The 24,802-nt window shown below is 40.0% G+C and overlaps 1 protein-coding gene and 1 long non-coding RNA gene across 2 annotated transcripts; both read left to right on the plus strand.

The window, feature by feature from the left end:
• Positions 1-11,921: 11,921 nt before the first annotated feature.
• LOC133860343 (uncharacterized) lies at positions 11,922-12,997 on the plus strand. The gene is made up of 2 exons (XM_062295969.1): positions 11,922-12,081; positions 12,288-12,997. The coding sequence occupies exons 1-2, from the start codon at positions 11,922-11,924 to the stop codon at positions 12,995-12,997; spliced, it is 870 nt and encodes a 289-aa protein (XP_062151953.1).
• Positions 12,998-17,340: 4,343 nt separating this feature from the next.
• LOC133861206 (uncharacterized) lies at positions 17,341-19,517 on the plus strand. Its single transcript, XR_009898970.1, has 2 exons — positions 17,341-17,454; positions 19,257-19,517. It is a non-coding gene; the product is annotated as an uncharacterized LOC133861206 (long non-coding RNA).
• The last annotated feature ends 5,285 nt before the right edge of the window (positions 19,518-24,802 follow it).

Raw genomic sequence — 24,802 nt, forward strand, 5'->3', positions numbered from 1 at the left:
CGTTGGGTTACGTGTCAGAGTGCTAGATACGATCGATGCATCGAGTATGTGAGTGTTACTGTCTATGTACTAGCTTTGTCTTCTGATAGTGGATTTCTTGGGTTTGGCTGCCCCGGAGTGATTTTGCTCTTAATTGAGTTTTCACTTTGTTAACAAAATTATTGTTTAAATTCTGTATTTACATTATTTTGTTACACGTTGCACACAAACACGGTTAATTAGAAGTCATTTAATTTTCAATTGGTATCAGAGCGGGTACACTCTTTTTTTTGGACTAATCTCCTGAGTGTGATCCATATTTTTAACTTCTTTGTCATGAATTCTTCTATGTTATCTGAAGAGAATTCTGATAATGAGCTCCTTGAGAATTTTCTTAAATTGAGTAATATTTCAAAAAATTCCAATAAAGAGCTCAAAAAGGTTAAGCAAGAAAAAGAGTTTTTAATCATTCAATTGTCTGAATCACGTGCTTTGAAATCTGAGAATACTATGCTATTTAACATTGTTGATTCACTTGAAATTAAATTAAAAGAATATGAAGATCTCTTGAAAAAATTCTCTAGTGATAATTTAAAAAGCATGTTTTGTCTTCATTCAGATATTTCTAACAAGCCTGACTTAATTGTTGATGATTTGAGTGCTTCTACTTCACATGCTTCTGATTCTGAATTAGATTCTATTGATATTAAGACTGTGATAGTAGATACTGCTTGTTTGGATAATTCTGAAAAATTATTGCTTAAATAATTGTGTGAAGCCTAAATCCAAATATACAGGTACCCAAACTCATGGTAAATTTGTCCCTACGTGTCATAATTGTGGGAAGGTTGGTCACATTAGACCAAATTGTTTTTTTTTTTAAAACCCACAGATCTTGAATTAAGCAGGATGCTCCGAGGAAAGGTAAAGTTGAAAAATCTTCCTCATCCAAATATGTCACCCCATATTGAAGACATATAAAAGGTAAGGACAGTGTTATTTGTAAGAATGCTAACCAAAAATCTGTAGAAACTGTCAAGAAGCATTCAAACAAAAGAAGCCTACCCACCGGTCATCATTGCGGCATCACTGGTCACATCCGACCCAAATGTCCACAGCTCCAAGCTTAGAAGTCAAAGGTTCAAAGGGAGCTACCAACAAAAGCTACATCAGGTACTCTACCTCCGACGACACATCAGGCTCCACGGCATTAGAAGAAGTTTGTTCCTGCCAATCAGAGTAGCAAACCAAAGAAGAACAAATCAAGGTGCTACAAGAGAAAGCTGCAGAAGCCCAATAGCAACCATGGCTATGAGGGGTTACTGAGCCTGATGCAAGGTATGCTAATAAGAATGGCCAACATGGACAAGACTCATAAACCACCTACACTGGTCAAGCAGGTATGGGCCAAGAATGATGAGACCATTCATCCCTTGAGGGGGAGTGGACTCACCTAGTAAAGGTGAAGTCTCACCATGCCTAGGATTTTGGTTCCTAAATCCTAATGCATGTCAGGTATGTTTGCATTGCATTGTTTATCATGTCACATCTTATTCATGCCTTGCATTCTATTTGAGGAACCAGTTATTCTATCCCCATATTTTCTCTTGTTGTCTTGAGAAAGTTCTACAGGTACTATTTGGGGATGACAGAAAAAGCACATCAGGCTTTTGTTTTTTTGTCTTGGTAAATTTTGAACATTTCGTGTGAACAGGTTTGATTTTATCACACATGCTAAGAGGTGTTTTTGTGTTTATTTTCATCTAGCATGTTTTTGGTTGTTTTCTGTCTTTTTTTTTTTTCAACACAAAAAAAAAAAAAAAAAAAAAAAAAAAAAAAAAATCGGGTAGAAGATGAAGAATTTTTTTATTTTTTCTTTTGATAGCTTTTCAAATAATGCATATGTTTTTGCCTGATATCTCAGTTCATTGTGCATTGATTAAATATGCTTATATATGATTGAGAGTTTATGTCTAATATCTGCTAAGTTTACTTGTTGCACCTGAATGATAGATAGTTGATTTTCTCATGCGATAAAAAATTGTGCACTATACAAAGCTCCTATAAGGTACATTTTTTTTTTCTCTTTGATTTTTAGCTTCTGGAAATTCTGATAAAATAATAATTTTTTTTTACTAAGATGGTCAAATTGACCAACTCGCTAGTTGAACCTAAAACCTAAAAATTATGGCATTCTCTCTAGGTTACAACACCAAGTGATAAAAAGCATTCAAAAATCAATAAATATGGATAAATTAAAAAGATCCACTGCTTATTGTGCTATAAATCTGTTCTTAAACTTGTCCCTATAGAAATAGATAGTGACCAAATCATTGCAGAAATAGACGTTCACTAAAGAACTAAGTAAAAGAAAAGTGCTGCAGCTTAGGGGGTGTGTATCAGATGAGAGTGACTAGGCTCTAGTAAAATAAGGTTTGACTTTTGACTAATCTATCTTTGATTTTCTCTCTTGTTTAGAAAATCCATCAGTGAACTTCATACCTTATTGAGAAAGCTTTCACACACACAGGCATTGCATGAGTTCAGTAATCTATTTAAAATTTCTATTTGCAGGGAAATTTGTGCTGATTGAATTCTTAACTCTCAATTATACTTTTGCATATTTTTTTATTTGCTATTTGACTATCGTATCAGTTATTTTATACATGAGTGTTCTGAAGCTAACTTTAGGAAAAATTATTATTTCTGCAAATTTTCCTCTATTTTCAGCTTTTCAGTGTGAAGCGTCCGGACGGACTTGGCTTACAGTCTAGACACATGCAGTCCTGTCGATTGCTAGCCTGGCAAGTGGACTCTCCAGACGCATTGGTAACATGAAAATCCTTTTCTGTCTGTGTGTTGGGTTGATATTGATATATCTAGGTCATTTGGATTGCGATATTTGCTTTTGTAATTCTTGGGCATCCAATTGACAGCTGTCATAATATCACATCCTTTTTGGAACTAACAGGATCTAATAATTCTTTGTGATGTTATTTTTGGATAGATTTTTGTTTAAATCTTTTCAAGAATATGTTGTCCAGTAGCTCCCAGCACAATATCCGACAGATGGATCCTTTGGAAGACAAACTGTTGTTGAAGTTATATTTTTTCAAATTCCAAAGGTCTCAAGATTTAGATGAGTTTTTTCCCCCAGCTCATGCAAAGCCTTCCATAGCATCTTTCTTCAGATTTGCACCAATTAGAGGTTCAGTGGCGAATCTTCTCATTTATCTTGCAGACCAATTGACTAGAGGATTTCAATTTGCGGATAATAAGGTTCAGGCTTTGCAAACTCAAGTAACTGAAGTTTTTCAGTCTATGGTACCCTGCTTCAAAAGCTAGAAGCCGAAGTAGCATAAACCCGGCTTATTGTACAGATCTCTCTCCATCACTTGCTTTCAGTGTTTCAGCAGGATTTGGTACTATCATATAATGTTGCTACTTTCACAGGGATGCCGTATATTCCAGAATCTTCAAAGTATTTAGAATTTATGTCTCTAAGATGGAAAAAAGCCTTATTATGACAAGTTCTAGTGTCACAAGTTGCAATAAGGCTATTTCAGTGTTCAAGGAAGAGTATATGCAAATTCTAACTCAAAAAAGTCAGATCCTTTGTTTCCGTCTGGACGGCCGAGTAAAACGTTCGGACGCTCATCAGTCAACAACATCCATCTGAACAACGTGTTAATACCGTCCGGACGCCCCATCAGTCTCTAGAAGATTCGAAGAGTTCAAGGTTGCATCCATCCGGACGTCATGGCAACACATCCGGACGCTCATTAGAGTTCAACAAGAAATCGGATTTCCTTCACAGACACAGATATGGGAAGACAGTAGCATCCGTTCGGATGACAGGGCAACACCGTCCGGACGTTATCCTTGATAAGGCAAGACATGGAGAAGAATTGCAACTGTCCGATTGTTAGGGCAACATCGTCCGGACGCGATCCTTATTATGGTATTTACGTGCAGTAGAAGTGCAACCGTCCAGATGCTAGGGCAACACCATCTAGATGCGGCCTTAATATGGAGAGCGTGAAGCACGTTATGGAAAGGCGGTTGCATAATTGTCCGACTGAACAACCTCAGCTTGAGTCTGGACGCCGCCTAGAGGAAACCGAATCAATGTCGATTTAGGTCTTCTGTAGCCTATATATAGAGGCCTCTAGGCATGTACAATTTACAAAATTCAGTATTGAATTCTTCATAGTTTAAATATTATATTTTAGGGAGAAATTGTAAAGATTTGCTAGCTCTCAAGCCGCTAGCTCTCAAACCTGCTAGGTTGCAGGTCCTCTTTTGCATCTTTTGTTCTGCCCTTTCACGTGCATGTCTAGTTCAACTGCAAATGGTGGGTCTCGGTGCTTTGTAGGAGCTAGAAGTTATGGAAATAGGAATGCCTCCATGTTTTGTCTTATCTATATATATATATATATATTTACATTTTGTCTCAACCGTCTAATTATTTATCATAAAAGTCAATAATGGTTCAAATTAATCACAATGAAAGTGAGCCAAACTGAGACGATTTTTTCACTTCTTTGCAAATTTATTTAAAAATCATCATTTTCTCTCAATGACTTGCAAAACACTGAGACACCAAAACTAACCAAAAATGTTAAAAAATAACAAAACTAAAGGCTTAACAAATGCAAATTAAAGAGTCCAAATATACAATATTTTGGACTCATCACTGTTATCCCGCATGTACCAGTATACCATGTCATAGGATGTAATTTAATATTCACCGTCTTTTACATGCATGCGGTTATAAACTCATCATTTTCATTATTTTGTTATTTATCACTCATTTTCAAAAAATAGAATTCACAAAATAAAAAGTGTATTTAATGTGAATTGTAAACAAGCATGTTTGGTACACAAAATAAGCATGCTTTATGCGGGAAAAATAATAACAAGTATCCATATGAGTTTTTACTCACTTGTATCGTAAGGCTCATTCGTAAAGTCTTCTTTAGGCTCCACAACCTCAAAATCTGAGAAAAACTTATCATTAGTCCTAATCATGAGCAAAAATTGAATCTATGTCCTAATAAGTTCAAAGTACGTATTCTGCCTGACCCACAAACGTTCGGGATACGATGCCCAAAAGTTCGAAACATAAGGAACGATCGTTCGAAGCACGAGGATCGAACATTCGGCCAAAGGGATCAAACATTCGTTCCTGGCAGAAACTTAATTTCGAACCAAAACTTAAACAAACTACTTCTAAGCAAATCCTAGAGTCTTAACAACTCTCCTAATACGGTCCTAAGCCATAACAACACATCAAGTAAGAAACATAACGTCTAATAATATCAAAATGCTAAACCTAATACTAAAATAGTATTAAGACCATTATAACATCTAGAGGATTAATCCTACGAGTTTAATTCCTAACAACAAACCGACATCATAACAACTTCAAAAGAAAAAAATTAAACTAAGAGGATTACCTCCTTAGAGCAAAAACATCTTCCTTCCATCGAAGAACTCCCACTAGAGTAACACTAGCTCAAAGGGGCGGAAATACACAAAATAAACGAAGGGGTGGGGTATTTATAGGGTAGAAATCATATAGGATAAGAGTAAGCTGATTTGCCACCTATTGAACATTCGATACTTGAGGCTCGAACGTTCGTGTACTATTTAGGGTTATGCGAACATTCGTTATACGATTCGATCATTCAACATATAATCTGACGTACACACCAAAGGCGTGAGACGTACCTTCTGACACATAGTACACCACGTCATTCGAACATTCGTGATGTGCATAACGATCGTTAGCAACCGATCGTTCGATGTTCTTTCCGAACATTCAGTCAAACCAGAAAGTCAAAAGTTCAATAAGTCTTAATATCCAAATAAGACCTACTTAATCCTATTTAATAATCTGGGGTACTACACATTATGAGTTTTAATCGTGTTTAGTTTCTGTAACATGTTATTTTCATAGATGTTAAGTGTGTTAGGAGTTTTCTTGGTAGAATTTGGGTTTTATGTTATGAATGTGGATTTTAGGTTTAAAAAGCTTGATTTTTAGGATGGTAACGCCTTATTATGGTTTTGCATGTTGGTTTAAGATAGATCTATTGTTTGAAGTGTTGTTCTATAGATCCCTTGTGCTTTTGAAGTATTGAAAATGAAAGCTTTGTCTTCTGAAAGAAATATTTGATTTTTTTTTTTAATTAAAGCTTGAGACTTCGATGTTTGAGTTCCGATTTGAGGTGTGTTTAGTGCTTAGAGTAGTGTAAGGAAGCATTTTTAGGCCTTAGAACGTGTTATATGGGTTAAAGATAAGATCTTTTTGAGTTTTGAAGTTTCTGCCCAGAGACCATTCCAACGGTTTGAGTAACATTTGAGCAATCAAACCTTCCCAACAGTCCATGTGCCGTTCCAACGGTTCGACTAACAAAACGCTTAAAAGTTTTAAGTAATAAATTCTAAGTTGAGAAAGTCTAGAAGTGCGACTAATGGTAGAATATCTTGTAGACGAAGGAGTTGAGGTGTTTGAGGAGTTTAAGAGGATCCGTACGACCAAGGTGATTGAAGCTCACATTCAAACTATTTACCAACATTATTTTTAGCATGTCTATTTTAGTATTAAAGTTGCATACTTATTACTAGAATGAACTACTTTGTTATAAATGTTGTGAACTCTACATTTTGTGCAACAATGGAATATATGAGAAACTAAATGATTGTGTGATTTTGTAAATCCATGCATCGATAAGAAAATGGTTAATATCTATGTATGACATGGCTACTTTTGGAAAAATGAGCGAAGAGTCTAGATCATGTGCATTCTAGTATATGGGCTTGACCACATAGTCCACGTTTATTTTTAATGTTCTATACCTTGGATCTGAAGGCTATAGTGACCAGCGCAACCATGTACGGATGGTGGTTACACCTTACGACATCACTAGTTGTGTAGATCACTCGTGGTCAAATAACTAGAGGTGGCTAGCTATTGTACCTTATTAGGGCACGGATATTATTCCTGAACTCCAACGAAATGTGCAAACCTCACCGTAAGAGAGTTAAGGGTACGAATAGACCATATGGAGTATAATTATGACCTGAACACATGTAATATTAAATATTTTATTATTATAATGCATCAACATGATTTTCTATCTTACTTACCTATAAAAAAGAAACCCTATTGCATGATGATGCGTATAATTCATCATATTTTTGTAAAGATTGAGTTCATTATATATCGACATGTTTCACATGTGCTTAACTCACTGAGTCATGGACTTGTGCTTTACTTTTTTCACTTGAAAAACATCTTTGTTTTACAGTCGGTCAATCTTTAGAAGATGGTTTATAAGGCCCCGCTCATGAAGATTTCAATGGATGATTTGGCTATGTTAATTTTCGTGGACAAACCTAAAATGGTGGCCTATATGCGAGCTCGTGAGCGAGAAGAATACTATTCTTTCCTTACACTTGTGTGGTATTGGTACATTACATACCATTGGGAGCCTTAAGGATTGCTTTGTGGACCTAAGCTATCTCTTTATGTACTTTAATGATTTGCCCTAACTTTTAAACTTGATTTGTATTATTTTGGACATCTAGCTTTGGTGATAGCTTAGGTCCACAAAGCAATCCTTAAGGTCGAAAGACACTGCTAGCAACAAGGAACCAACCCCAAAACAATACTAAAGACTTAGGTACAACTGACTAACGTGTAGACGCGACAAATTTGACAAAGAAAAAGGGAAAGAGTATGGGGGAAAGTAATGGGTATCTAGTTGGGATGAAAAAGAGAAGAAAAGATGTACCGAAGTTGGAAGTTGAAGAAAAAGAAAAGTTAATCACCCAAAAGAGTAAAAGGAAAAAGAAAAAGCTATCATTTTTTATGCGTCTTAGAGAACCCCAAAACTCAGCTGTTGGGATTCAAGGGCAAACGGTTCAAATCCCCGCCCATGCGTCCCAATAGGTGCGCAAGAGAGGCACAACAAGCCAAACAACAAATGTCAAATGTCAGTAGTGTTAAATGCACCCCTGAATTCCAAGATAAAAACTCCCAGAATTCAAAAGATCAAGGTGGTGAAGGATTCCCATGCCCGACTAGAGGAACAAGTTCGACGTGGGAATAAGGGACAATTGATATTCCGAGTATCCTCCCGACTAGCCCAAGTAGAGAATATGGGCCTGAGCTTGGAGAGTTAGGTCCCAGTCATGAGCCCTAATGGACCGAGAAAGCTAACGCACCAATTTCTTAGATAACAACAAGAAGGGTGCGCAATGGATAACTTCTTGTAACGTCGTCCTAGTTGTCCTGTTATACTCAATTGAAAAATAGCCAATGCCCTGAGCCTATTAGTGGGAGCACAATCCCAGACGACACTTGACAACGATCGCAGCCAAGGAATTCGGTGCACATTAGGCCAAGACCATATCCCTTTAGTGGCAACACCTAACCAAGGATACACCTTGCTAGGGGACACAGGTTAAACGCCACACTTGGCAAGGCCACACCCTAGCACCTAATGACACTTAGTCGAGACCGTATATTGTTTGTCGGCCCTTCACATAAGAGGAGGCATGCAACCTATACATGTACACACAATACTCTATATTCTTACCTATACACTCTTCTTTTAGTTATAACTCTCTAATAGGGGATTCACACACCTTTACTAACTTAAGTGTTGCAGAAATTATTATTCCCCAAAGCTCGATAGTGGGCCCAATCGGTTCAACCAGCTCGAAGCAAGGTCCATGAAGACCCGGTCAGTTGTCATAGTCTTGAAACATCACTGTCTCGGGAACATGAGACAAAATATATCCCAAGAATGGATTCCTCGGGACTACCACGAGGCAATATGGATGAAACATGCTGATACGTTTATCTTGATATTCCAGCCGGAATTTATGGGATAGGCTCGATCCATAACTCCCTAATAACTTAAAGAAGGACTCTATCCCAGATTTCCCTGGATAAGCTTTTATCCCACAAAACATGGGATAAGATACCTGTTTGAACTAAGATGAGCACTAGTTCTACCCGAACTGGACTCTTCAGAAGATAAGTCTAATCCCACATGATCTGGTTATGAGATTTCTAATTGAAAAATATCAGAGCACCCTGATTATATCAGAAGTACATGCCTATAAATAGACCACTACCCTAGGTATTAAAACCCTCTGATCTCTCTAATATTCACATGCTCTCAATACTCCCTGAAATTGTCTATTAGAATATGACTTAGGAATCGGAGTGGGACCCCGTTGACAAACTCAACAAGGTTTTATTATTTTGCAGATTACGGAGAAAGCGAATCAAAAGGCGATACATCACCAAACTGAAAGTTGTATCAACAGTTTGGCGCCGTCTATGGGAAACGTTATATCGTTTTTGAAAATAATTTATTGACTTCTAATTTAAACCAAGTGTGTGTTTGTGTGCAAACAAATATCTTAAATGCGGAATTTAAATAAGACAATATATTTGTTACGAAGTGGAAACTCTATGAAGAGAAAAAAACCACTCCGGGGCAACAAAACCCAGAAAATCCACTATCCAAAAACAAAGCTAGTTACAAGATACTCTTACTCACATAACCCTATGCAGTAGTCATACCTTTAACTCTAACGTGTAGCCCAACACGAACGTTTCCCAACCAGATCTTCCACCTGAAGGGGTTTTTGATGGAGTCATTTACCTTAGGGCCGACCCCTAAGATAGACTTCACACGAACACTTGAGCACACACTCGCAACAGCTTGAGAGCTAGCAAATCTTCGATTCTCCCTAAACACCCTCTCAAAGCACTATGGAATTCACTGTCGAATTCTATACAAAACACAGACCTAGAGCCCCCTATTTATAGGCTTCAAGAGACCTAAAAAACTGCTGAGATTTGGACTCTGTCTGTCGAGCGTCCGAACGAAAATTTGTCACATCCGGACGGGTTTCTGTGATATCCTTCAGAAACAGCGCAATTCTATCCTTATCAGGTTTGCGTCCGGACGGCTTGACCGAGCGTCCGAACAGTTTTCGCTAAAATCCTTTCCGTGTTCGAATGGAAATCAGGAGTTATCTGAATTTACTGGATATCGTCCGAACGTGTTGTCGAGTCGTCCGGATGGCCTGCTGATGTGTGTTTTAATGAGTACTCGCAAGCGCACGAATCATTTGCAATATAATGTGTGCAAGTGCGAGGTCGAATCCACAGGGAAATGGTCAAATGTTGGTGTCTTGTTTAATCAACCTCATTTTAACCTAGTTCCAAAGGTTTGAGGATTGATTCAAGAACAAAAGACTAAACAAAAGAGATGAAATGAAATATGAAAATTAAAAGGAACTAAGGCTAAGGAATCTACCAAATCAAATCCAACAACTCACACTCTTGGTTCCCACTTGAACACCCAAAGAACATTAAGCTTAGGGTGTTATTCAAGTTTCTCAACCACATACTCTAGAACCATTAAATGAATCCAACTCAAAGATAAATCACAAAGAGTACCCATTTGAAATCAAATCATCCAATGTATCCATTTAGTGAACAAATCACAATGGATATCATCATTCAAACCGATAAAACAATGTATCCATCGGTTGAAACACATTAAATGTCCTATATCTACCAACAATCACATTCATTGCAAAAGATAAAGCATTTAAATGAATGGAACCTGAACAACAAATATGATATATCATCAAATGTGAAAGTGGTATAACAAGAGTGTGAGTGTCATCAATGGAAAGGTTTCATCCTCAACCTTAGTTGAGGTTACTAGCCTTCCATGACTAAGAACACCACAAGAAAATGAAGATCAAACATGGAAATAAAAGAAAAGCTTTACAAAGAGAAAGTGTCTAAGAACAAAAGCTACTGAAATACATTATGAAATTAACGAAATTAAACCTAGCTACTGTTCTCTGAACTCTTCTAACAATGAGGTATGGCTATGGCTTTTATAGAAGGAAATTAGGGCTAGAAACCCATGTAAAATGACTCCTCTAACCCCCTCTAGGGTTCCTCTCTTGCTAGAGACAACCAAGGTCACGAAACCAGCGTGTTCTGCTGCGAAAATCAGAGGGAGAACTACTTTTTGTCATGGAGAAGCTCCTGATTGGGTGTTCTGGCGCGCTTCTGCAAAAGTAAGTTCTGGGAAGTTTTGATCAATCAACTTCGGGCAAAATTTGATCGATCGCATTTAAGTTCGATCGATCGAGTTCTTTAGAATTTCCGAATTTTCCAAGCAATTCCACATGAATTTTGCCATTCCTCACTTATTGACCTACAAAACATAAAAACACAAAAACTAACCAAAGCATCAGAAAATAACAAGGCTAAAGGTCTAACTAATGTAACTTAAGGGGTCCAAATACACAATATTTGGCACTCATCATCTGCAAATACTGGACATCGTCCGGACGTGTTGCCGAGTTGTCCGGACAGATTGCAGAGACTTCCCAAACAATGTCAACTTTTGAAATACAACTCCTTGTTGAATGTTGATTGACCTAGCATCCGGACGGTGTTGCTCTATCGTCTGGACGTCTTCAACGTTTATCTGTAAGACACTGCGGGGCGTCTTGAAGCCTTCAAAGGCTCGTCCGGACGGTTGCACAGGAATCGGCTGGTTTGTCTTGGTTTTTGTAATGGACTCTTCATGGATATCTTCTAGAAGCTTGTGAACAGTAGATGTCTGAATATATGAAGATTCTGATTTGAAAACCGTCTATCCGAATACATGAAGATTGAAAAACCGACTGTCCTGTTAAAACACAACCATTACATAAAGTGTTTTTGTTTCATCCAGAAAGTAGCCAATAAAAATATTAACAGTTTTTTACAAAACAAATCCGCAATGGTGATTACACGATCATAACAATAGCATGTCCATGACGACGAGCAATCTTCCAACCCCGATGCAATTATAGCCCTCTTGAACAAGCGACTCTCCCAAATGACGAAAAATGTGGAAGACCTAATAAATCAAAGTGTTGTTTTGCTAACTCGGATTCCGAAGTACTCTTATACAACGCCAGTTGTCCCCAATGTCATCCCCGAGGTTAAGAGAGAAGTGCATAATAGCCACACTAGTGGGCGATGCGAAAAGGCTGAAAGTCATCCGCGGGTGATAGCAGATAATCGGGATGAGAACTGAGAGGGAGAAAGTGACCGAGAAGATCCCGAGAAGGCTCATCACCGAAAGAATGAGGAGAAATTAAGAGACGAATTGAGCAAGCTAGAGAAAAGGTGCGATCTCTTGTCCGAGGAAATTCACCAGTGAGATAAAGGCAAGACTTCCTTGGTGGATAACCTCTTGCAGAAACAGCTTCACCATTTACCGACCAGGTGGGCAATTATCGTCTCCCGAAAAAGTTCAAGGTCCCTGATATTGCAATCTATACCAGACTTGAAGATCGAATCGAGCACATTGAAAACTACCAATCACATCTAGATCTCCATGGTACATCAGATGAGATAGCATGTCGAGCCTTCCCACTCACACTATCAGGCAATGCCCGGGAGTGGTTCACGAAGCTTCCTCCGAAGTCTATCAGCGACTTTGATGCTCTCGATAAGATCTTCTTAACACAGTTCTTGGCAGGTTTAACAAGGAAGAAGCCCGTAAGATGTCTGATGTCCTTACACCAGGGCCCTGATGAGCCCTTAAAGGACTACATAATGAGGTTCAATCAAGATAAGCTTGCTACAGAGAATCTGACAGAAGAACTCATCTTTGCAGCTTTGTACCAGGGAATCAGAAACAATGGGCCCCTAATGGCAGAATTGGCTCGAAAATTGTCGTATTCCCTTCAAGAGTTTATGGGCAAAGCTAAGGAGTTCATAAACCAAGAAGAGACGCTCTGGGCCATGCTTAGACCTGATTCGTGTTGGGTATCAACCTTTGAGATGCCAAAAAAGAAGAAGAAGGTCGATCCGGAGGAAAGCAAGACCGACCTCAAGCAGAGGGAGAAGTTTGCAAATTACAACTTCACTCCCCTCAATGCTCCAATCACCAAGGTCCTCATGTAGGTAAAGAAAGATCCCGCATATCAAAAGCCGAGAAAGATATTCATGAAGCCACCAGCTAGGACTGCAAACAGGTACTATGCTTTCCACGAAGTCAGTGGGCATAGCACCGAAACTTGCATATCTCTAAGGGTTTTGATAGAGAAGTTCATGAAGAATGAGAAGCTGGGAATCATCATAATGCAACTCGGACTCAGCAATATCGAGGAGATTGAGACCATGACCATGACCGTAGGCATCGAGAGACAACGTCTCTGGAAAGGACACGTGAGAGGACCAGGGAACGCATTCCCCGAGTAGATGACTGGGACAGGCAAGAAAGCAGGAGCTAAGCACGGCATGACATCAAGACAATTTTCCAGAGATCCACATTATAGCTCAAGGATTCGGCGGAGGAGGAGAGTTTAGCTCGGCTCGAAAAGCTTATGCCCGAGAGATGATGGACTTTCAGGTATTTTTTGTTGAGAGACCTGCGAAGTCAAGAAGATGCGAAACCCTGGTGATAGGGTTTTCTGATGAAGATTATGCGGGAGTGTCACTCCCTCATACAGACGCTTTAGTGGTCACATTGGCTATTGCCAACCACAAAATTCATCGGATTCTGGTTGACAATGGAAGCTTAGCTGATATCTTGTACCAGTCACCTTCCAAGCATATGAAGATAGGTCAGGAGAAGATTGTCCCGGCCAAATATCCCCTTGTGGGGTTTTGAGGAGAACAGGTGTTACCGGTTGATTCTATCGAACTCTCGGCTACTGTAGGAACATTCTTGAGCTAGTGAACTATAATGGTGAAATTCCTACTAGTGGACAGACCCTCGGCTTACAACGCCATTATTGGAAGAACAACACTAAATGAGCTGAAAGTCGTGACGTCTACGCTACACCTGTGCATGAAGTTTCCGACCGCAGAAGGAGTCGGAGTAGTGTAAGGCAATCAAGTGGTGGCTCGGCAGCGCTATAACACGACCCTGAAGAGTCTCCCTAAGAAGACAAGTCTCGGGGAGAAAAGTAAGGAGGACGGGAAATAGCAATCACAGTTGGGGGAGCCGGTCGAAGATTTGGAAAAGTTTGAGATCAGAGATCCAAAGAAGAAAATTAGAGTAGGGTCACAGCTGCCCCAAAAAATAAAAGAAAAGTTGGTGGCATTCCTCCTGCACAACAATGATGTATTTGCATGGAGCCACGAAGATATGCCGGGATAGACCCCTCGATAATAGTCCATAAGCTAAATATGGACCCCGAGTCACCGGTTGGTGAAATAGAGAAGTAGAAGTTTCGTCTCAGAACAGAATCAAGCCATTACTGAAGTGGTGAAAAAGCTTTTGCAAGGCGGATTCATCAGAGAAGTGGACTACCCCAATTGGCTAGCCAATGTTTTGCTAGTGAATAAGTCCAATGGCAAATAGAGGATGTGTGTAGACTTCACCGACCTGAACAAGGCATGCCCGAAAGACAGTTTTCTACTATCTCGAATGGATCTCTTAGTAGACTCGACATCAAGACATGAACTTCTCAGCTTCATGAATGCCTTTTCAGGATACAACCAGATACACATGGACGAGACGGATTAAGAGAAGACATCCTTCATTACCAAACGAGGATTGTATTGCTACAAAATGATGTCGTTCGGCTTGAAGAATGCTGGAGCCACATATCAAAGGTTAGTAAGCAAAATGTTTCAAGATCAAATAGGTAGGAATGTTGAGGTTTACATCGATGATATGCTGGTGAAAAGCAAACAAGCAACCGGTCATATAGCAGATCTGAGAGAGACATTCAGCACACTGAGAAGATACAACATGAAGCTAAATCCAGCTAAGTGTGCTTTCGGTGTCTCGTCTGGAAAGTTCTGAGGATTCATGGTGTCACAAAGGAGCATAGAGGCCAATCCCGAGAAGGTGAAAGTGGTTCTAGAGATGCAGCCGCCCAGAACAATTAAGTAGCTAAAACAACTAACCGGGAAGATAGCTGCCTTGAACCGATTTATCTCCTGGTCTACTGATAAGTGTCTCCCTTTCTTCAAAATCTTGAGAAAGGCATTCACTTGGAGCAAAGAATGTAAAGAGGCCTTCAACAAATTGAAGGAATATCTTATTAACCTGCCACTATTGAGCCGACTGATCGAAGGGAGATACTCTACCTTTATTTGGCAGTATCTCCCTCAGCTATAAGCTCAGCGCTAATCAGAGAAGACTCGGGGGTTCAGAAACCAGTATACTTCACCAATAAGGTGCATGAAGCTGAGGAAAGGTATCCTCGGATCAAAAAGTTGGCCTTCGCCCTAGTCATCTCGACTCAGAGGCTAATACCATACTTTCAAGCTCATGTCATACGGGTGTTGTCTGAGTACCCGATGAAGAAAGTGTTACAGAAGCCAGACCTCTCAGAAAGACTTGTAAATTGGGCGATAGAGCTCGGGCAGTTTGACATCGAATTTCATGCGTGAACATCAATCAAAGGTCAGACCTTAGCTGACTTTCTGGTCGAATTTTGCAATGTTCCCTAGAGTGAAGAACTCCCTAGAGAAGCTACTTGGGTGGTCTACGTGGATGGATCCTCGGCAAACAAAAAAAGTAGTGTCGGAATTACCCTCACTAGTCCGGAAGGTGAGGAATTTCAGTATGCTATCAAGCTGGATTTCATCACCACGAACAATGAGGCAGAGTATAAAGCTGTCCTTACTGAACTGTCCATAACCCGGGTACTGGGTGCAAAAAATGTGGAAGTCTAGAGCAATTCCCAAGTGGTGGTGGGCCACATCTAGGGAGAATTCAAAGCTCAAGGGGGAAATATGATCAAATACCTAAGCAAGGTACATGAACTTCAATCTTACTTTGACATGGTAGTACTAACGGAGATTTCCACAGAGGATAACATCCGGGCTGATGCGTTATCCCGATTAAGATCTAGCACTGTAACGCCCCAGATTTTAAAACATATTTTTAAAATACGTTAAAGAATAAAAATGATTATTTATGTGAATAAATAAACGATCAATTGTTTGATAAATATTTTCAACTGATTTAAACGGTGTTTTAAATCTGATAATCTGAAAAATTACTAAGTTAATAAAATAAACAGATAAGAATAAAATATCATTAATTATGACAAAAACTAGACTATAAACGGGTTTAGAATAATATTTTTATGAGACGGCTTGTATTAAAAAGACCCGAGTTTTTATAAAATCTGCTAAATCGTTAGCAGCTTCCTACGCCACCCTTACGTCTTATACCATTAAAACTTTTAGCCGCCCACGTTGTTCGGTTTTCTCCACTCAAGTTTAATAAAACAATGCACCCTCCACTTTGCTTAAATTAAGCACCGCAGTGCTCTCACCAAACCCATTCAGAATATCAAAATACAGCCGCCTCCACTTTGGCTTTAATGTATTTTCTTCTGCACAATCGTCCTTATCGGTGCTTAAACAATGCAATGCTAGCCTGTCTTCACTCAAACAGCTTCAAAGCAGTTCGTCTCGGCTGCTGTAATAATGGCACCCTTCTCCCTCTTTCTTTATTCCTTCTTTCTCCTTCTTTTAAGACCGAGGCACAGCGGTGAGTAAGAGTGAGACCCAGCTCCTTTCTCCTTTCTATCTTCTATCTTCTTTCTTCTCCTTTTCCTGTTCTTTCTTCTTTCTTCTCTTCTAATACCATGAGACCCGAGAGGGTGAGAGTCAGAGAGACCAACAAAATAAGAGAAGTAGAAGGATGAGAAGGAGAGAACACCCATGACCCTGATGGGTCAGATCGGTGATGGGTAATCCGGCAGAACCCGATGAACCCGTCGACCCAGACGACCCCCACACGACCGATTGTGCAACTCAGAATCCGGCGACCCAAACTGCCGTGACCGTGCATGAACCATACAGCTCGGACCACAGCAAGCGTGACCAACCTATTCTGGCCGACCCAGTAATCATGCATGCTGAACACCCCGAACCCAGCTTAATCCGCAACCATCAGACCTACTGGAAGCTCGAACCCATGAAATCAACCGCACCGAACCAGTGGCCGGCAGCCTAGCCCACTCCGGCACCTCGACCCAGCCGAATTCTTAACTAACATTGTCGGTAAACCCTTGTCACCGTGAACCCAGATCGGCGAAACTGAGCAGTCCCCGGTGAAACCGATCCTCTAAACCGTGACTCGGACCTCATCGAGCCGTAAATCAGTGAGCCCATACTCGTGACCTCAGCCAAGACCCAGTAGAGTCTTCGGCCGAGTCTCGGCGGCCATGGGTTTCAGGTCAAACCCGACGACCCGTGCATGCAGATTACGACTTGTAGCCGAACCCAGCCCTACCCAGAACCCGTGCAACTCAGACCATGCATGCATCGTGACCCACTAAGCCGTGAACCACTGAACCCATAAGCCAGCTCTTCACTATGACCGAACAGGACCTCCATGGCCGAACCTTCCCCTCGTGAACCTTCACAGAGACTACCGACACTCTTCCGTAAGTTCTTCCTCAACCTTCAGTGTATGTATGCATATGAGTGAGACGTGTGTGTGTTGTGAGGGTACTTGAGTGTAGGACACGTGAGAGATATATATATATATTAGTAATTGTGCATATGTTTTAATATTTGACTATATATATATATATATGTATGTATGTATAATTGACTATTGAAAGTAATTTATATATGTAAAGTATATTGATATATTTTGTGATATACTTTGATTATTATGATTTTTAAGTTAAAATATCATAAGTTCTAATTTGACAAATAGATAAATGTTATAATAACATAAGTCCTATTTCAAGTGGCATTTTTGTTAATTGATAAATTCTAGAGCATTTTGTATTAATTAATGATAGATTTATGAATATGTAATTATTGTGAATTTCTTGTTAATTTCAATATGTAATTCGGCTATGTAGTTTCAAAAGTTGGTATGTTTACCCAGTGGAGTATGTAGTAATTTTTGACTGTGTTCGTGTATTTACTGTTTAGGCATATTGGTTTGATATTGTTTGTATAAAAGATATGTTTAGATATTATTGCTGAAATAATATTATGTATAGTAATGATATAAATAGAATTAGGATTTATTAATAAATTGGAGTTTCCATAGTTTCATTTATAAATAAGAGTGGTTATTAATTAATAGTTTTATATATAGTGTAGGTTTAGGTCATCTGATGAAAATAGTATGAAAAGTTTTGTCTATCCCGACAGTGAAGTTAAGCTTTTAAATGATTTATATAAATACGTATAACTGTGGCTAGGGATTAATATGTAAGGTTTAAATATATTAGTTTACTTTGATATGAAATTAATTATGGAAATTGAGTGTGATGTTTCACTATGGTTTCCAATATATGTTGGTTGCAATAATTGTTAAAGTTAAATATGTTTTAAATCAAATGTTTTGTTAATTGGTTTGGTAATTGGATTGATGTTTCCTAAAAGTGATTAGGTTTTGTTAGAAAAATACATAGGTTTCTTGTTGGTTGATTTCTCTATGCTATAGAGAATGATATTAAGAATTTTAGATTGTACTCGAGTGATTACTTGAGACCTAGATTAGATGTTATTCCAAAGTATTGATTTGCTAATTGATTAAGTAAATATTAAGTTTTAACCATGTTGAGTGTTCATAAATGTAAGTGATTTTCCAATTAATAGATGATCGCTTCTATGTATGTGTCTATGTATAAAAATAGAATTCATGTTGAGGCATGAGTTTCTAGAAAGTAATGATATTGACCTTGTATGCACATGTATATGTGTTTGATGCAGATGATGAATTGAGACAGCACAAAAAGGACTGTAAGTATTTTTATACTTACTGAGGGTAGCACTGGATTTCAGTAATGTTGTGTTTATGTTTTATTTTAATTGGATGCGTGTGACTGATTATTGCATACTGTTAATAATCAACCTATTAATATTGGGCGCGACGTCTCCCAAAGGTTCATGATAGAGTTGAACCGGAAACCATAATAATCATATTGATTGGGACGGCTTTCAAAGTACTAGAGGAGGGAGGTCTCCAATAGTGCGAAAATCAGTTAATTAAAATGTAATGTAGAGGGGACGGCCTCGAGAAACACGATTAAACGGGGGGACGTGCCCTTACAAGAGAGGAGTGTAATCACTATATAAACTGTTAAACTTTGCATGAAAAACTATCACCTCATCATTATGTCATATCTGTTCCTTAAAATAACGCATAAATCATGATGTTGTTGAATGACAGTTAGCTCACTTATGAAACTATGGGATTGTGGCGGTAACCACCTTCTCATAGATGTTTGCGCAGGTACTGAAGATTATGGAATGGATTAACTGCTAGCTTAAGAGATTTATAGCTGTGTAGTTAGGATTTTAGTACTTTGTACTCATAGATGTTTGTACTATTTGCTTGTAATATGTCTAGACATTTACTTGTAATTAATAAGTTCCATGCAGGCTTTAGTGTCATATGTGACACATGTTTCTTTGTAAATAGTGTAAAGATTTTTAATGTATTTTCTAGAAGATGTCAGTTAAAGCTCTGAATATATCGTAAGGGAGTTGTCCCTATCGGTGATGTTTAAAAAAAAAAGATATTCGTATTTTTCCGCTGCTAGATTTTATCAACTCTGAATGGTTAACGATACGTAATTATCCAGATATAATTACTTACGCTTTTTTGTAAAAAGCGGGTCGTTACAAGCACAGACCAGGAAATTAAAGCCTTGGCACAGGAAGTTATAATCCTTGCCGAGCCCTCAATCACTCCAAAGCGAGACGTGATGGAAATTGATGAGGAGATGACCGAGCTGAAATGGGCCACCGAGATCATCCAGTATTTGAAGAACAAATTGTTGTCCAAAGATAAAGCACAGTCCTGGAAAGTAAAGTTGTAGTCAGCCCGATACACCATGATCGGAGATGTATTGTATCGAATATGGTATACTTTGCCACTTCTCAAGTGCCTCTTGAGATCCAAAGCTAACTATGTGCTGAAAGAGATACACGATCGCGTCTGTGGAAATCACTCGGGGGGTCGGATGTTAGCACACAAAGCAATGTGGTCTGACTATTATCGGCCAATAATGAGTACAAATTCGGCCAAGTTGGTCAAGCATTGTGATAAGTGTCAAATATTTGCTAGAGTTATGAAGAATTCCCCCCGAGAAGCTGAGTTCCATCTATTCACCATTGTCATTTGCAAAGTGGGGTGTCGATATTGTCGGTCCAATGTCCCTAGGAAAAGGAAGTTGGAAGTTCCTAGTAGTTACTGTGGATTATTTCACTAAATGGGCAGAAGCTGAAGCATTAGCCACCATTACCATCGAGGCCGTAACAAATTTCCTGTGGAAATCAATTGTATGTTTGTCATTGATAACGGGAAATAGTTTGACCGCGGACCCTTTTGGAAGTGGTGTGTCGAGCTTCACATTCGAAACTACTACTCGACTCTAGTATATCCTCAAACAAATGGTCAGGTAGAAGCAACTAACAAGACCTTGGTAAGAACTTTGAAGAAAAAGCTCGACTTAAAGAAAGAAGCTTGGGCGGAATTCGTCCCGGAAGTGTTATGGTCTTACCGAACTACAATTAGAAAACCGACCGGGGAAACACCTTCTCCCTGACTTTTGGGACCAAGGTTGTCATCCTGACCGATGTGGGTTCTCCGAGCTTCAGGGTATCCCACTACAATCCGAGACTTAATGATGAGGGAATTAGCTTGCACCTGGATCTATTGCAAGAAAAATGAGAAGCATCACGAGTCATCCGGGTGATCTATCAGCAGGAAGCGGCTCACTATTTCAACAAAAAGGTGAACCCTAGAAATTTCAAAGTCGAAGATTGGGTTCTGAGGAAAGTGATCCTGGCAACAAAAGACCCTGCAGAAGGAAAGCTCGCACCGAAGTGGGAAGGACCCTACCAAGTGGTCAAGACCCACCCAAAAGGAGCTTACCGACTAGAGACAATCAAGGGCAAGCAATTACCGAGGTCAAGGAATGAAAAGCATCTAAATAAATATTATCTCTAATTTTTATGTATTCCGACTCTTATTATTTGATTACATGATATATGAAGACAAAAATTTCATTAAATTATTGTTGTGATGAGCATCTTTCACTCGGAAACAAATGAGCAGCCCGGGATATGATTGTTGATTTTAGAAAAATGGAAGAGTTACTTCCCTCGGACATAATTTAGACAAACTTGAATATTTGTTTAAGTTATAAGGGGGGTAGCTTGGAAATTTGGATTCTGTTACCTCTCTCAAACATAACTTAGACAAACCTGAACATTTGTCTAAGTTATGAAGGGGGTAGCTCGGAAAAACTGAGTAGCTCCTCCCTTGGACATAACTCAAACAAACCTAAATGTTTGTCTAAGTTATAAGGAGGTAACTTGAAAAAAAACTGAGTAGCTCCTTCCTCAAACATAACTCAGACAAACCTGAATGTTTGTCTAAGTTATAAGGGGAGTAGCTCAAAAAAATTGAGTAGCTCCTCCCTCGAACATAACTCAGGTGAATGTTTGTCTAAGTTATAAGGGTGTAGCTCAGAAAAACTAAGTAGCTCCTCCCTCGGACATAACTCAGACAAACCTGAATGTTTGTTTTAGTTATAAAAGGGGTTGCTCGAAAAAACTGAGTAAGTCCTCCCTTGGACATAACTCAAGCAAACCTAAATGTTTGTCTGAGTTATAAGGGGGGTAGCTCGGAAATGTTAGATAGTTACTTCCATCGGTAATAACTCAAACAAATCTGAATATTTGTCTAAGTTATTAGGGGGGGTAGCTCAGAAAATACATTTGTGAATTTTTGAATTATGAATTATTCGGTTAAGTACTCTCTAAGAAATAACTTAAACAATCTAATTATTTATCTAAGTTATTTGGGGTAGCTCGATAATGATCATAACTAATGAAGCAAACACAAGTTCAAAAGACAAATTTCATTGAAGAAATTTTTTATTACAAAATTTACAAAGTCAATTACAAAAGTTCAAAAACAAAAATTTACAAGTCTTCATTATCTTCACCCTTGGTTGCAACATCGGATGTATGTTCGGAAGTCGAGGGAAGAGGAGTTGAAGGCAGAGGATGATTTTTGGCTTGTTGAGGGCTCGAAGCAAACCCAGTCCAATCTAGAACATCTGAGAAATGCTCCACTCCCATATCTTCTAGCTCGCAAATGGCCATGTCCGAAACACGCAGGAAGGATGGGCTTACAGTCTCGGGTAGGAAGTTGAATCGATCGGGATTGAGAACTAATTTTTTGAAGTTCTCAAAACCCCAGATAAATCCTTGAGAACAGGCTAGATCCCGAAGCCATGGCACAAAAGAAAGTTGCTTGTTGCACCATCGTGCCTTGGACTTATAATGATTATACTTCTTTCAAAGTTTCTTGTACAGGCTCTCGGCATTCTTCTACGCCTCGGGCAATAATCTTTTGCTCGACCATAGCTTGCTCTTTTTCTGCTTTTGCAGTGTCCAACTCCGCAGCTAGGATTAACCTCCGAGCTTGAGCGGCACTAAGCTCTACAGCCAAGCGATCCTTGGCTTTTCGAGTTGAACAGAGCTCTGCGGCCAGACGATCTTTGGCTTCATGGGCATCAGTTAGATTTGTCAATACTTGGTTCAATGTCTCCTCGGATTCAAATGCTTGAGCCGCAAGTACCTTCCATTGCTTAAGGCCCTCTACGATTTCTAGGTCCTGAGCCGTGATTTCCTGATACTGGACCTTTAGCAAGTCCTTCAACCGAGAGACCTCATTTTCAAAGCCATTGACTTGAGCTTGCATCTGGGCCACTTCTTGCGGATGGGTCCTCGAATGGTCCTGGAAGTTCCACTATATTGCGGCCAGCTTGTTTATGAATTGAAAAAATCAAGAGAAGATTGTGAGAAATAACTTAAGTATAAAAGTAAGTTCAAGAAGATTAAGATAGACCGTACCGAGAACTGGGAGTTGACAACAATTTCAACAAACCTTTCAGGAGTGGTTCTCCTGGAAGTCCCTATGAACCCCTTGGGAAGAATTGCGTTGATCACCTCGACCATAGATCCGAGCAAATTATCCCAAAACGTCCTGGTAGGGACCCCTCTCCCTGAAGTTCTTGATCCGGAGGTAGATGAAACAACAATGGAAGGAACAAATCCAGTCGAGGGTTGATCCTTGGCTCAAACATGGTCAGACTGATTCCCTGGAGCTAGAGAAGATCTTGGTCCTTCGCCATTTGAGGGGCAGGAACTTTGGACTCCAGTTCCCAGGGAGCTGTAACAGGCTCCACACTAGGCTTCTAACAGGAGTTGGCGGGGAAAGTTGGCTTGAGCTTCGCGATCCAATTCTCTAAGACTCACCATATCTCCCCCGAGAGGGTCGACTTCCATCTCCTCATCTACAAAACCTCCCGAGATATTTGCTTGAGTTGATGGAGTGGCCACCATAGATGCCCGGATCGGGGCATCTGAAGTTGATATCGGCTCCTCCAAAAGTTCATACTCCGGGTTATTGAAAACTTTCACGGCTTGACTGGAACGATCAAGCAGATATTCGCCTAGGTCCAGGGTAGTTCGAGGCCTCTTTGAATCCTAGTCTTTGTCTTTACCCTGATCAGCTCCTTTGCCCTTTTTGGCACAAGTCTTTACACGGCGAGGGCCAACCTCTCCTTGACTGGCCCCAGCAGCATCTCTTTCAATCTCCAGAGGAGGAGTCAGACTCCTTTCCCCCTCGGACACTAGTTCACCCACCAGACGAAAGGCAGGCGTAGCCACCCTCTTTGTTCCGACCACCTCCTTATCTATTGAAGTTGCTGGAATGGAGCCTTCCGTAGTCCCGAAAGTGTCCTCAATTTGAACTTAAGGCACTGCTTCCTGAGTGATGGCTGTGATGGGTTGCTTTGTTGCCCTCATTTGAGGCACGCGCCTATGGTTAGATGCAGCTAACGGATGTTGAGTCTTCTTCTTCTTGGAGACTTTCTTCGGAGCACCTCATGAGGCAGCGGTCTTGGGTTCGACAGTCTTCTTCTTCTTAACCTTGCCCTTTTTGTCTAGCAAGACTTTGTCTTCGGGTATCAAGTACCCGAGATGCTCCCACATATTGGCATCTGTTACAATCTTGTCAAAATCGATCCCATCTGTAATGTTCATTCCCTACCGTGAGTAATAGATCATCTCCGTGACTTAGGCCATGTCGGCAATGTTTAGGTGTGAGGGCTCCCTCAAGTCGTCAGCTAGAGGCCTCCATTCTCGAGGAACTCTTTGATCCTCAGGAAGTACCTCGGCAGAGGAAGACTCCCACTCTCTCAAGACCCAGAAGAACTGCTCCTCCCAATACTTGTTGGAATATCTTTTCTTTAGCTAGATGAAAATCAGGTTCTGACGAACTTGAAACTCTACCGTCCCGTCACGTCGGACGGACAACCTGTAAATGTTGAAGAACTGGGGAATGGTCATCCGGCAGCCGAGCACCGTCCGCCACAGAATGCAAGAGGCAAAGAGATACCTCCATCCATTCGATAGGATCTGGCTCGGGGCCATCATTAGAAACAGTTGCAGCTCCAAAGCAATGGCCGGAAATGGAAACCGGAGTCCCGCCATCAGCATTCTCTCGAAGATAGTCACCTCTCCACCATTGATAGTCCGGGTGGCCAGATCTTGAAGTTGGAGCCGGGTAAAGGAAGTGATATCGTAATTATTGCGATGGACACGCTCGTCCTTCGCAGTCAATCTTGCCACCTGATGGTTCTCAAGCGGTACCAGCATTTGAGCTCCGGGAGCTGAAGGAGCTCCATCGGCCTGAATCCGCTCCTCTTGGAGCTTAGGGTTAGCATTGTTCTCGGAAGAACTTTC

Source organism: Alnus glutinosa, chromosome 2 (assembly GCF_958979055.1).
Source record: "Alnus glutinosa chromosome 2, dhAlnGlut1.1, whole genome shotgun sequence".
NCBI lineage: Eukaryota > Viridiplantae > Streptophyta > Magnoliopsida > Fagales > Betulaceae > Alnus > Alnus glutinosa.

What these genes read in the sequence shown, in the direction of transcription:
- LOC133860343 (XM_062295969.1), top strand. Translation starts at nt 11,922, where the DNA reads ATGACGAAAAATGTGGAAGACCTAATAAATCAAAGTGTTGTTTTGCTA. An exon ending in GCGATGCGAAAAGGCTGAAA is followed by an intron (nt 12,082 to 12,287) that starts GTCATCCGCGGG and finishes AACCTCTTGCAG; the next exon opens with AAACAGCTTCACCATTTACC.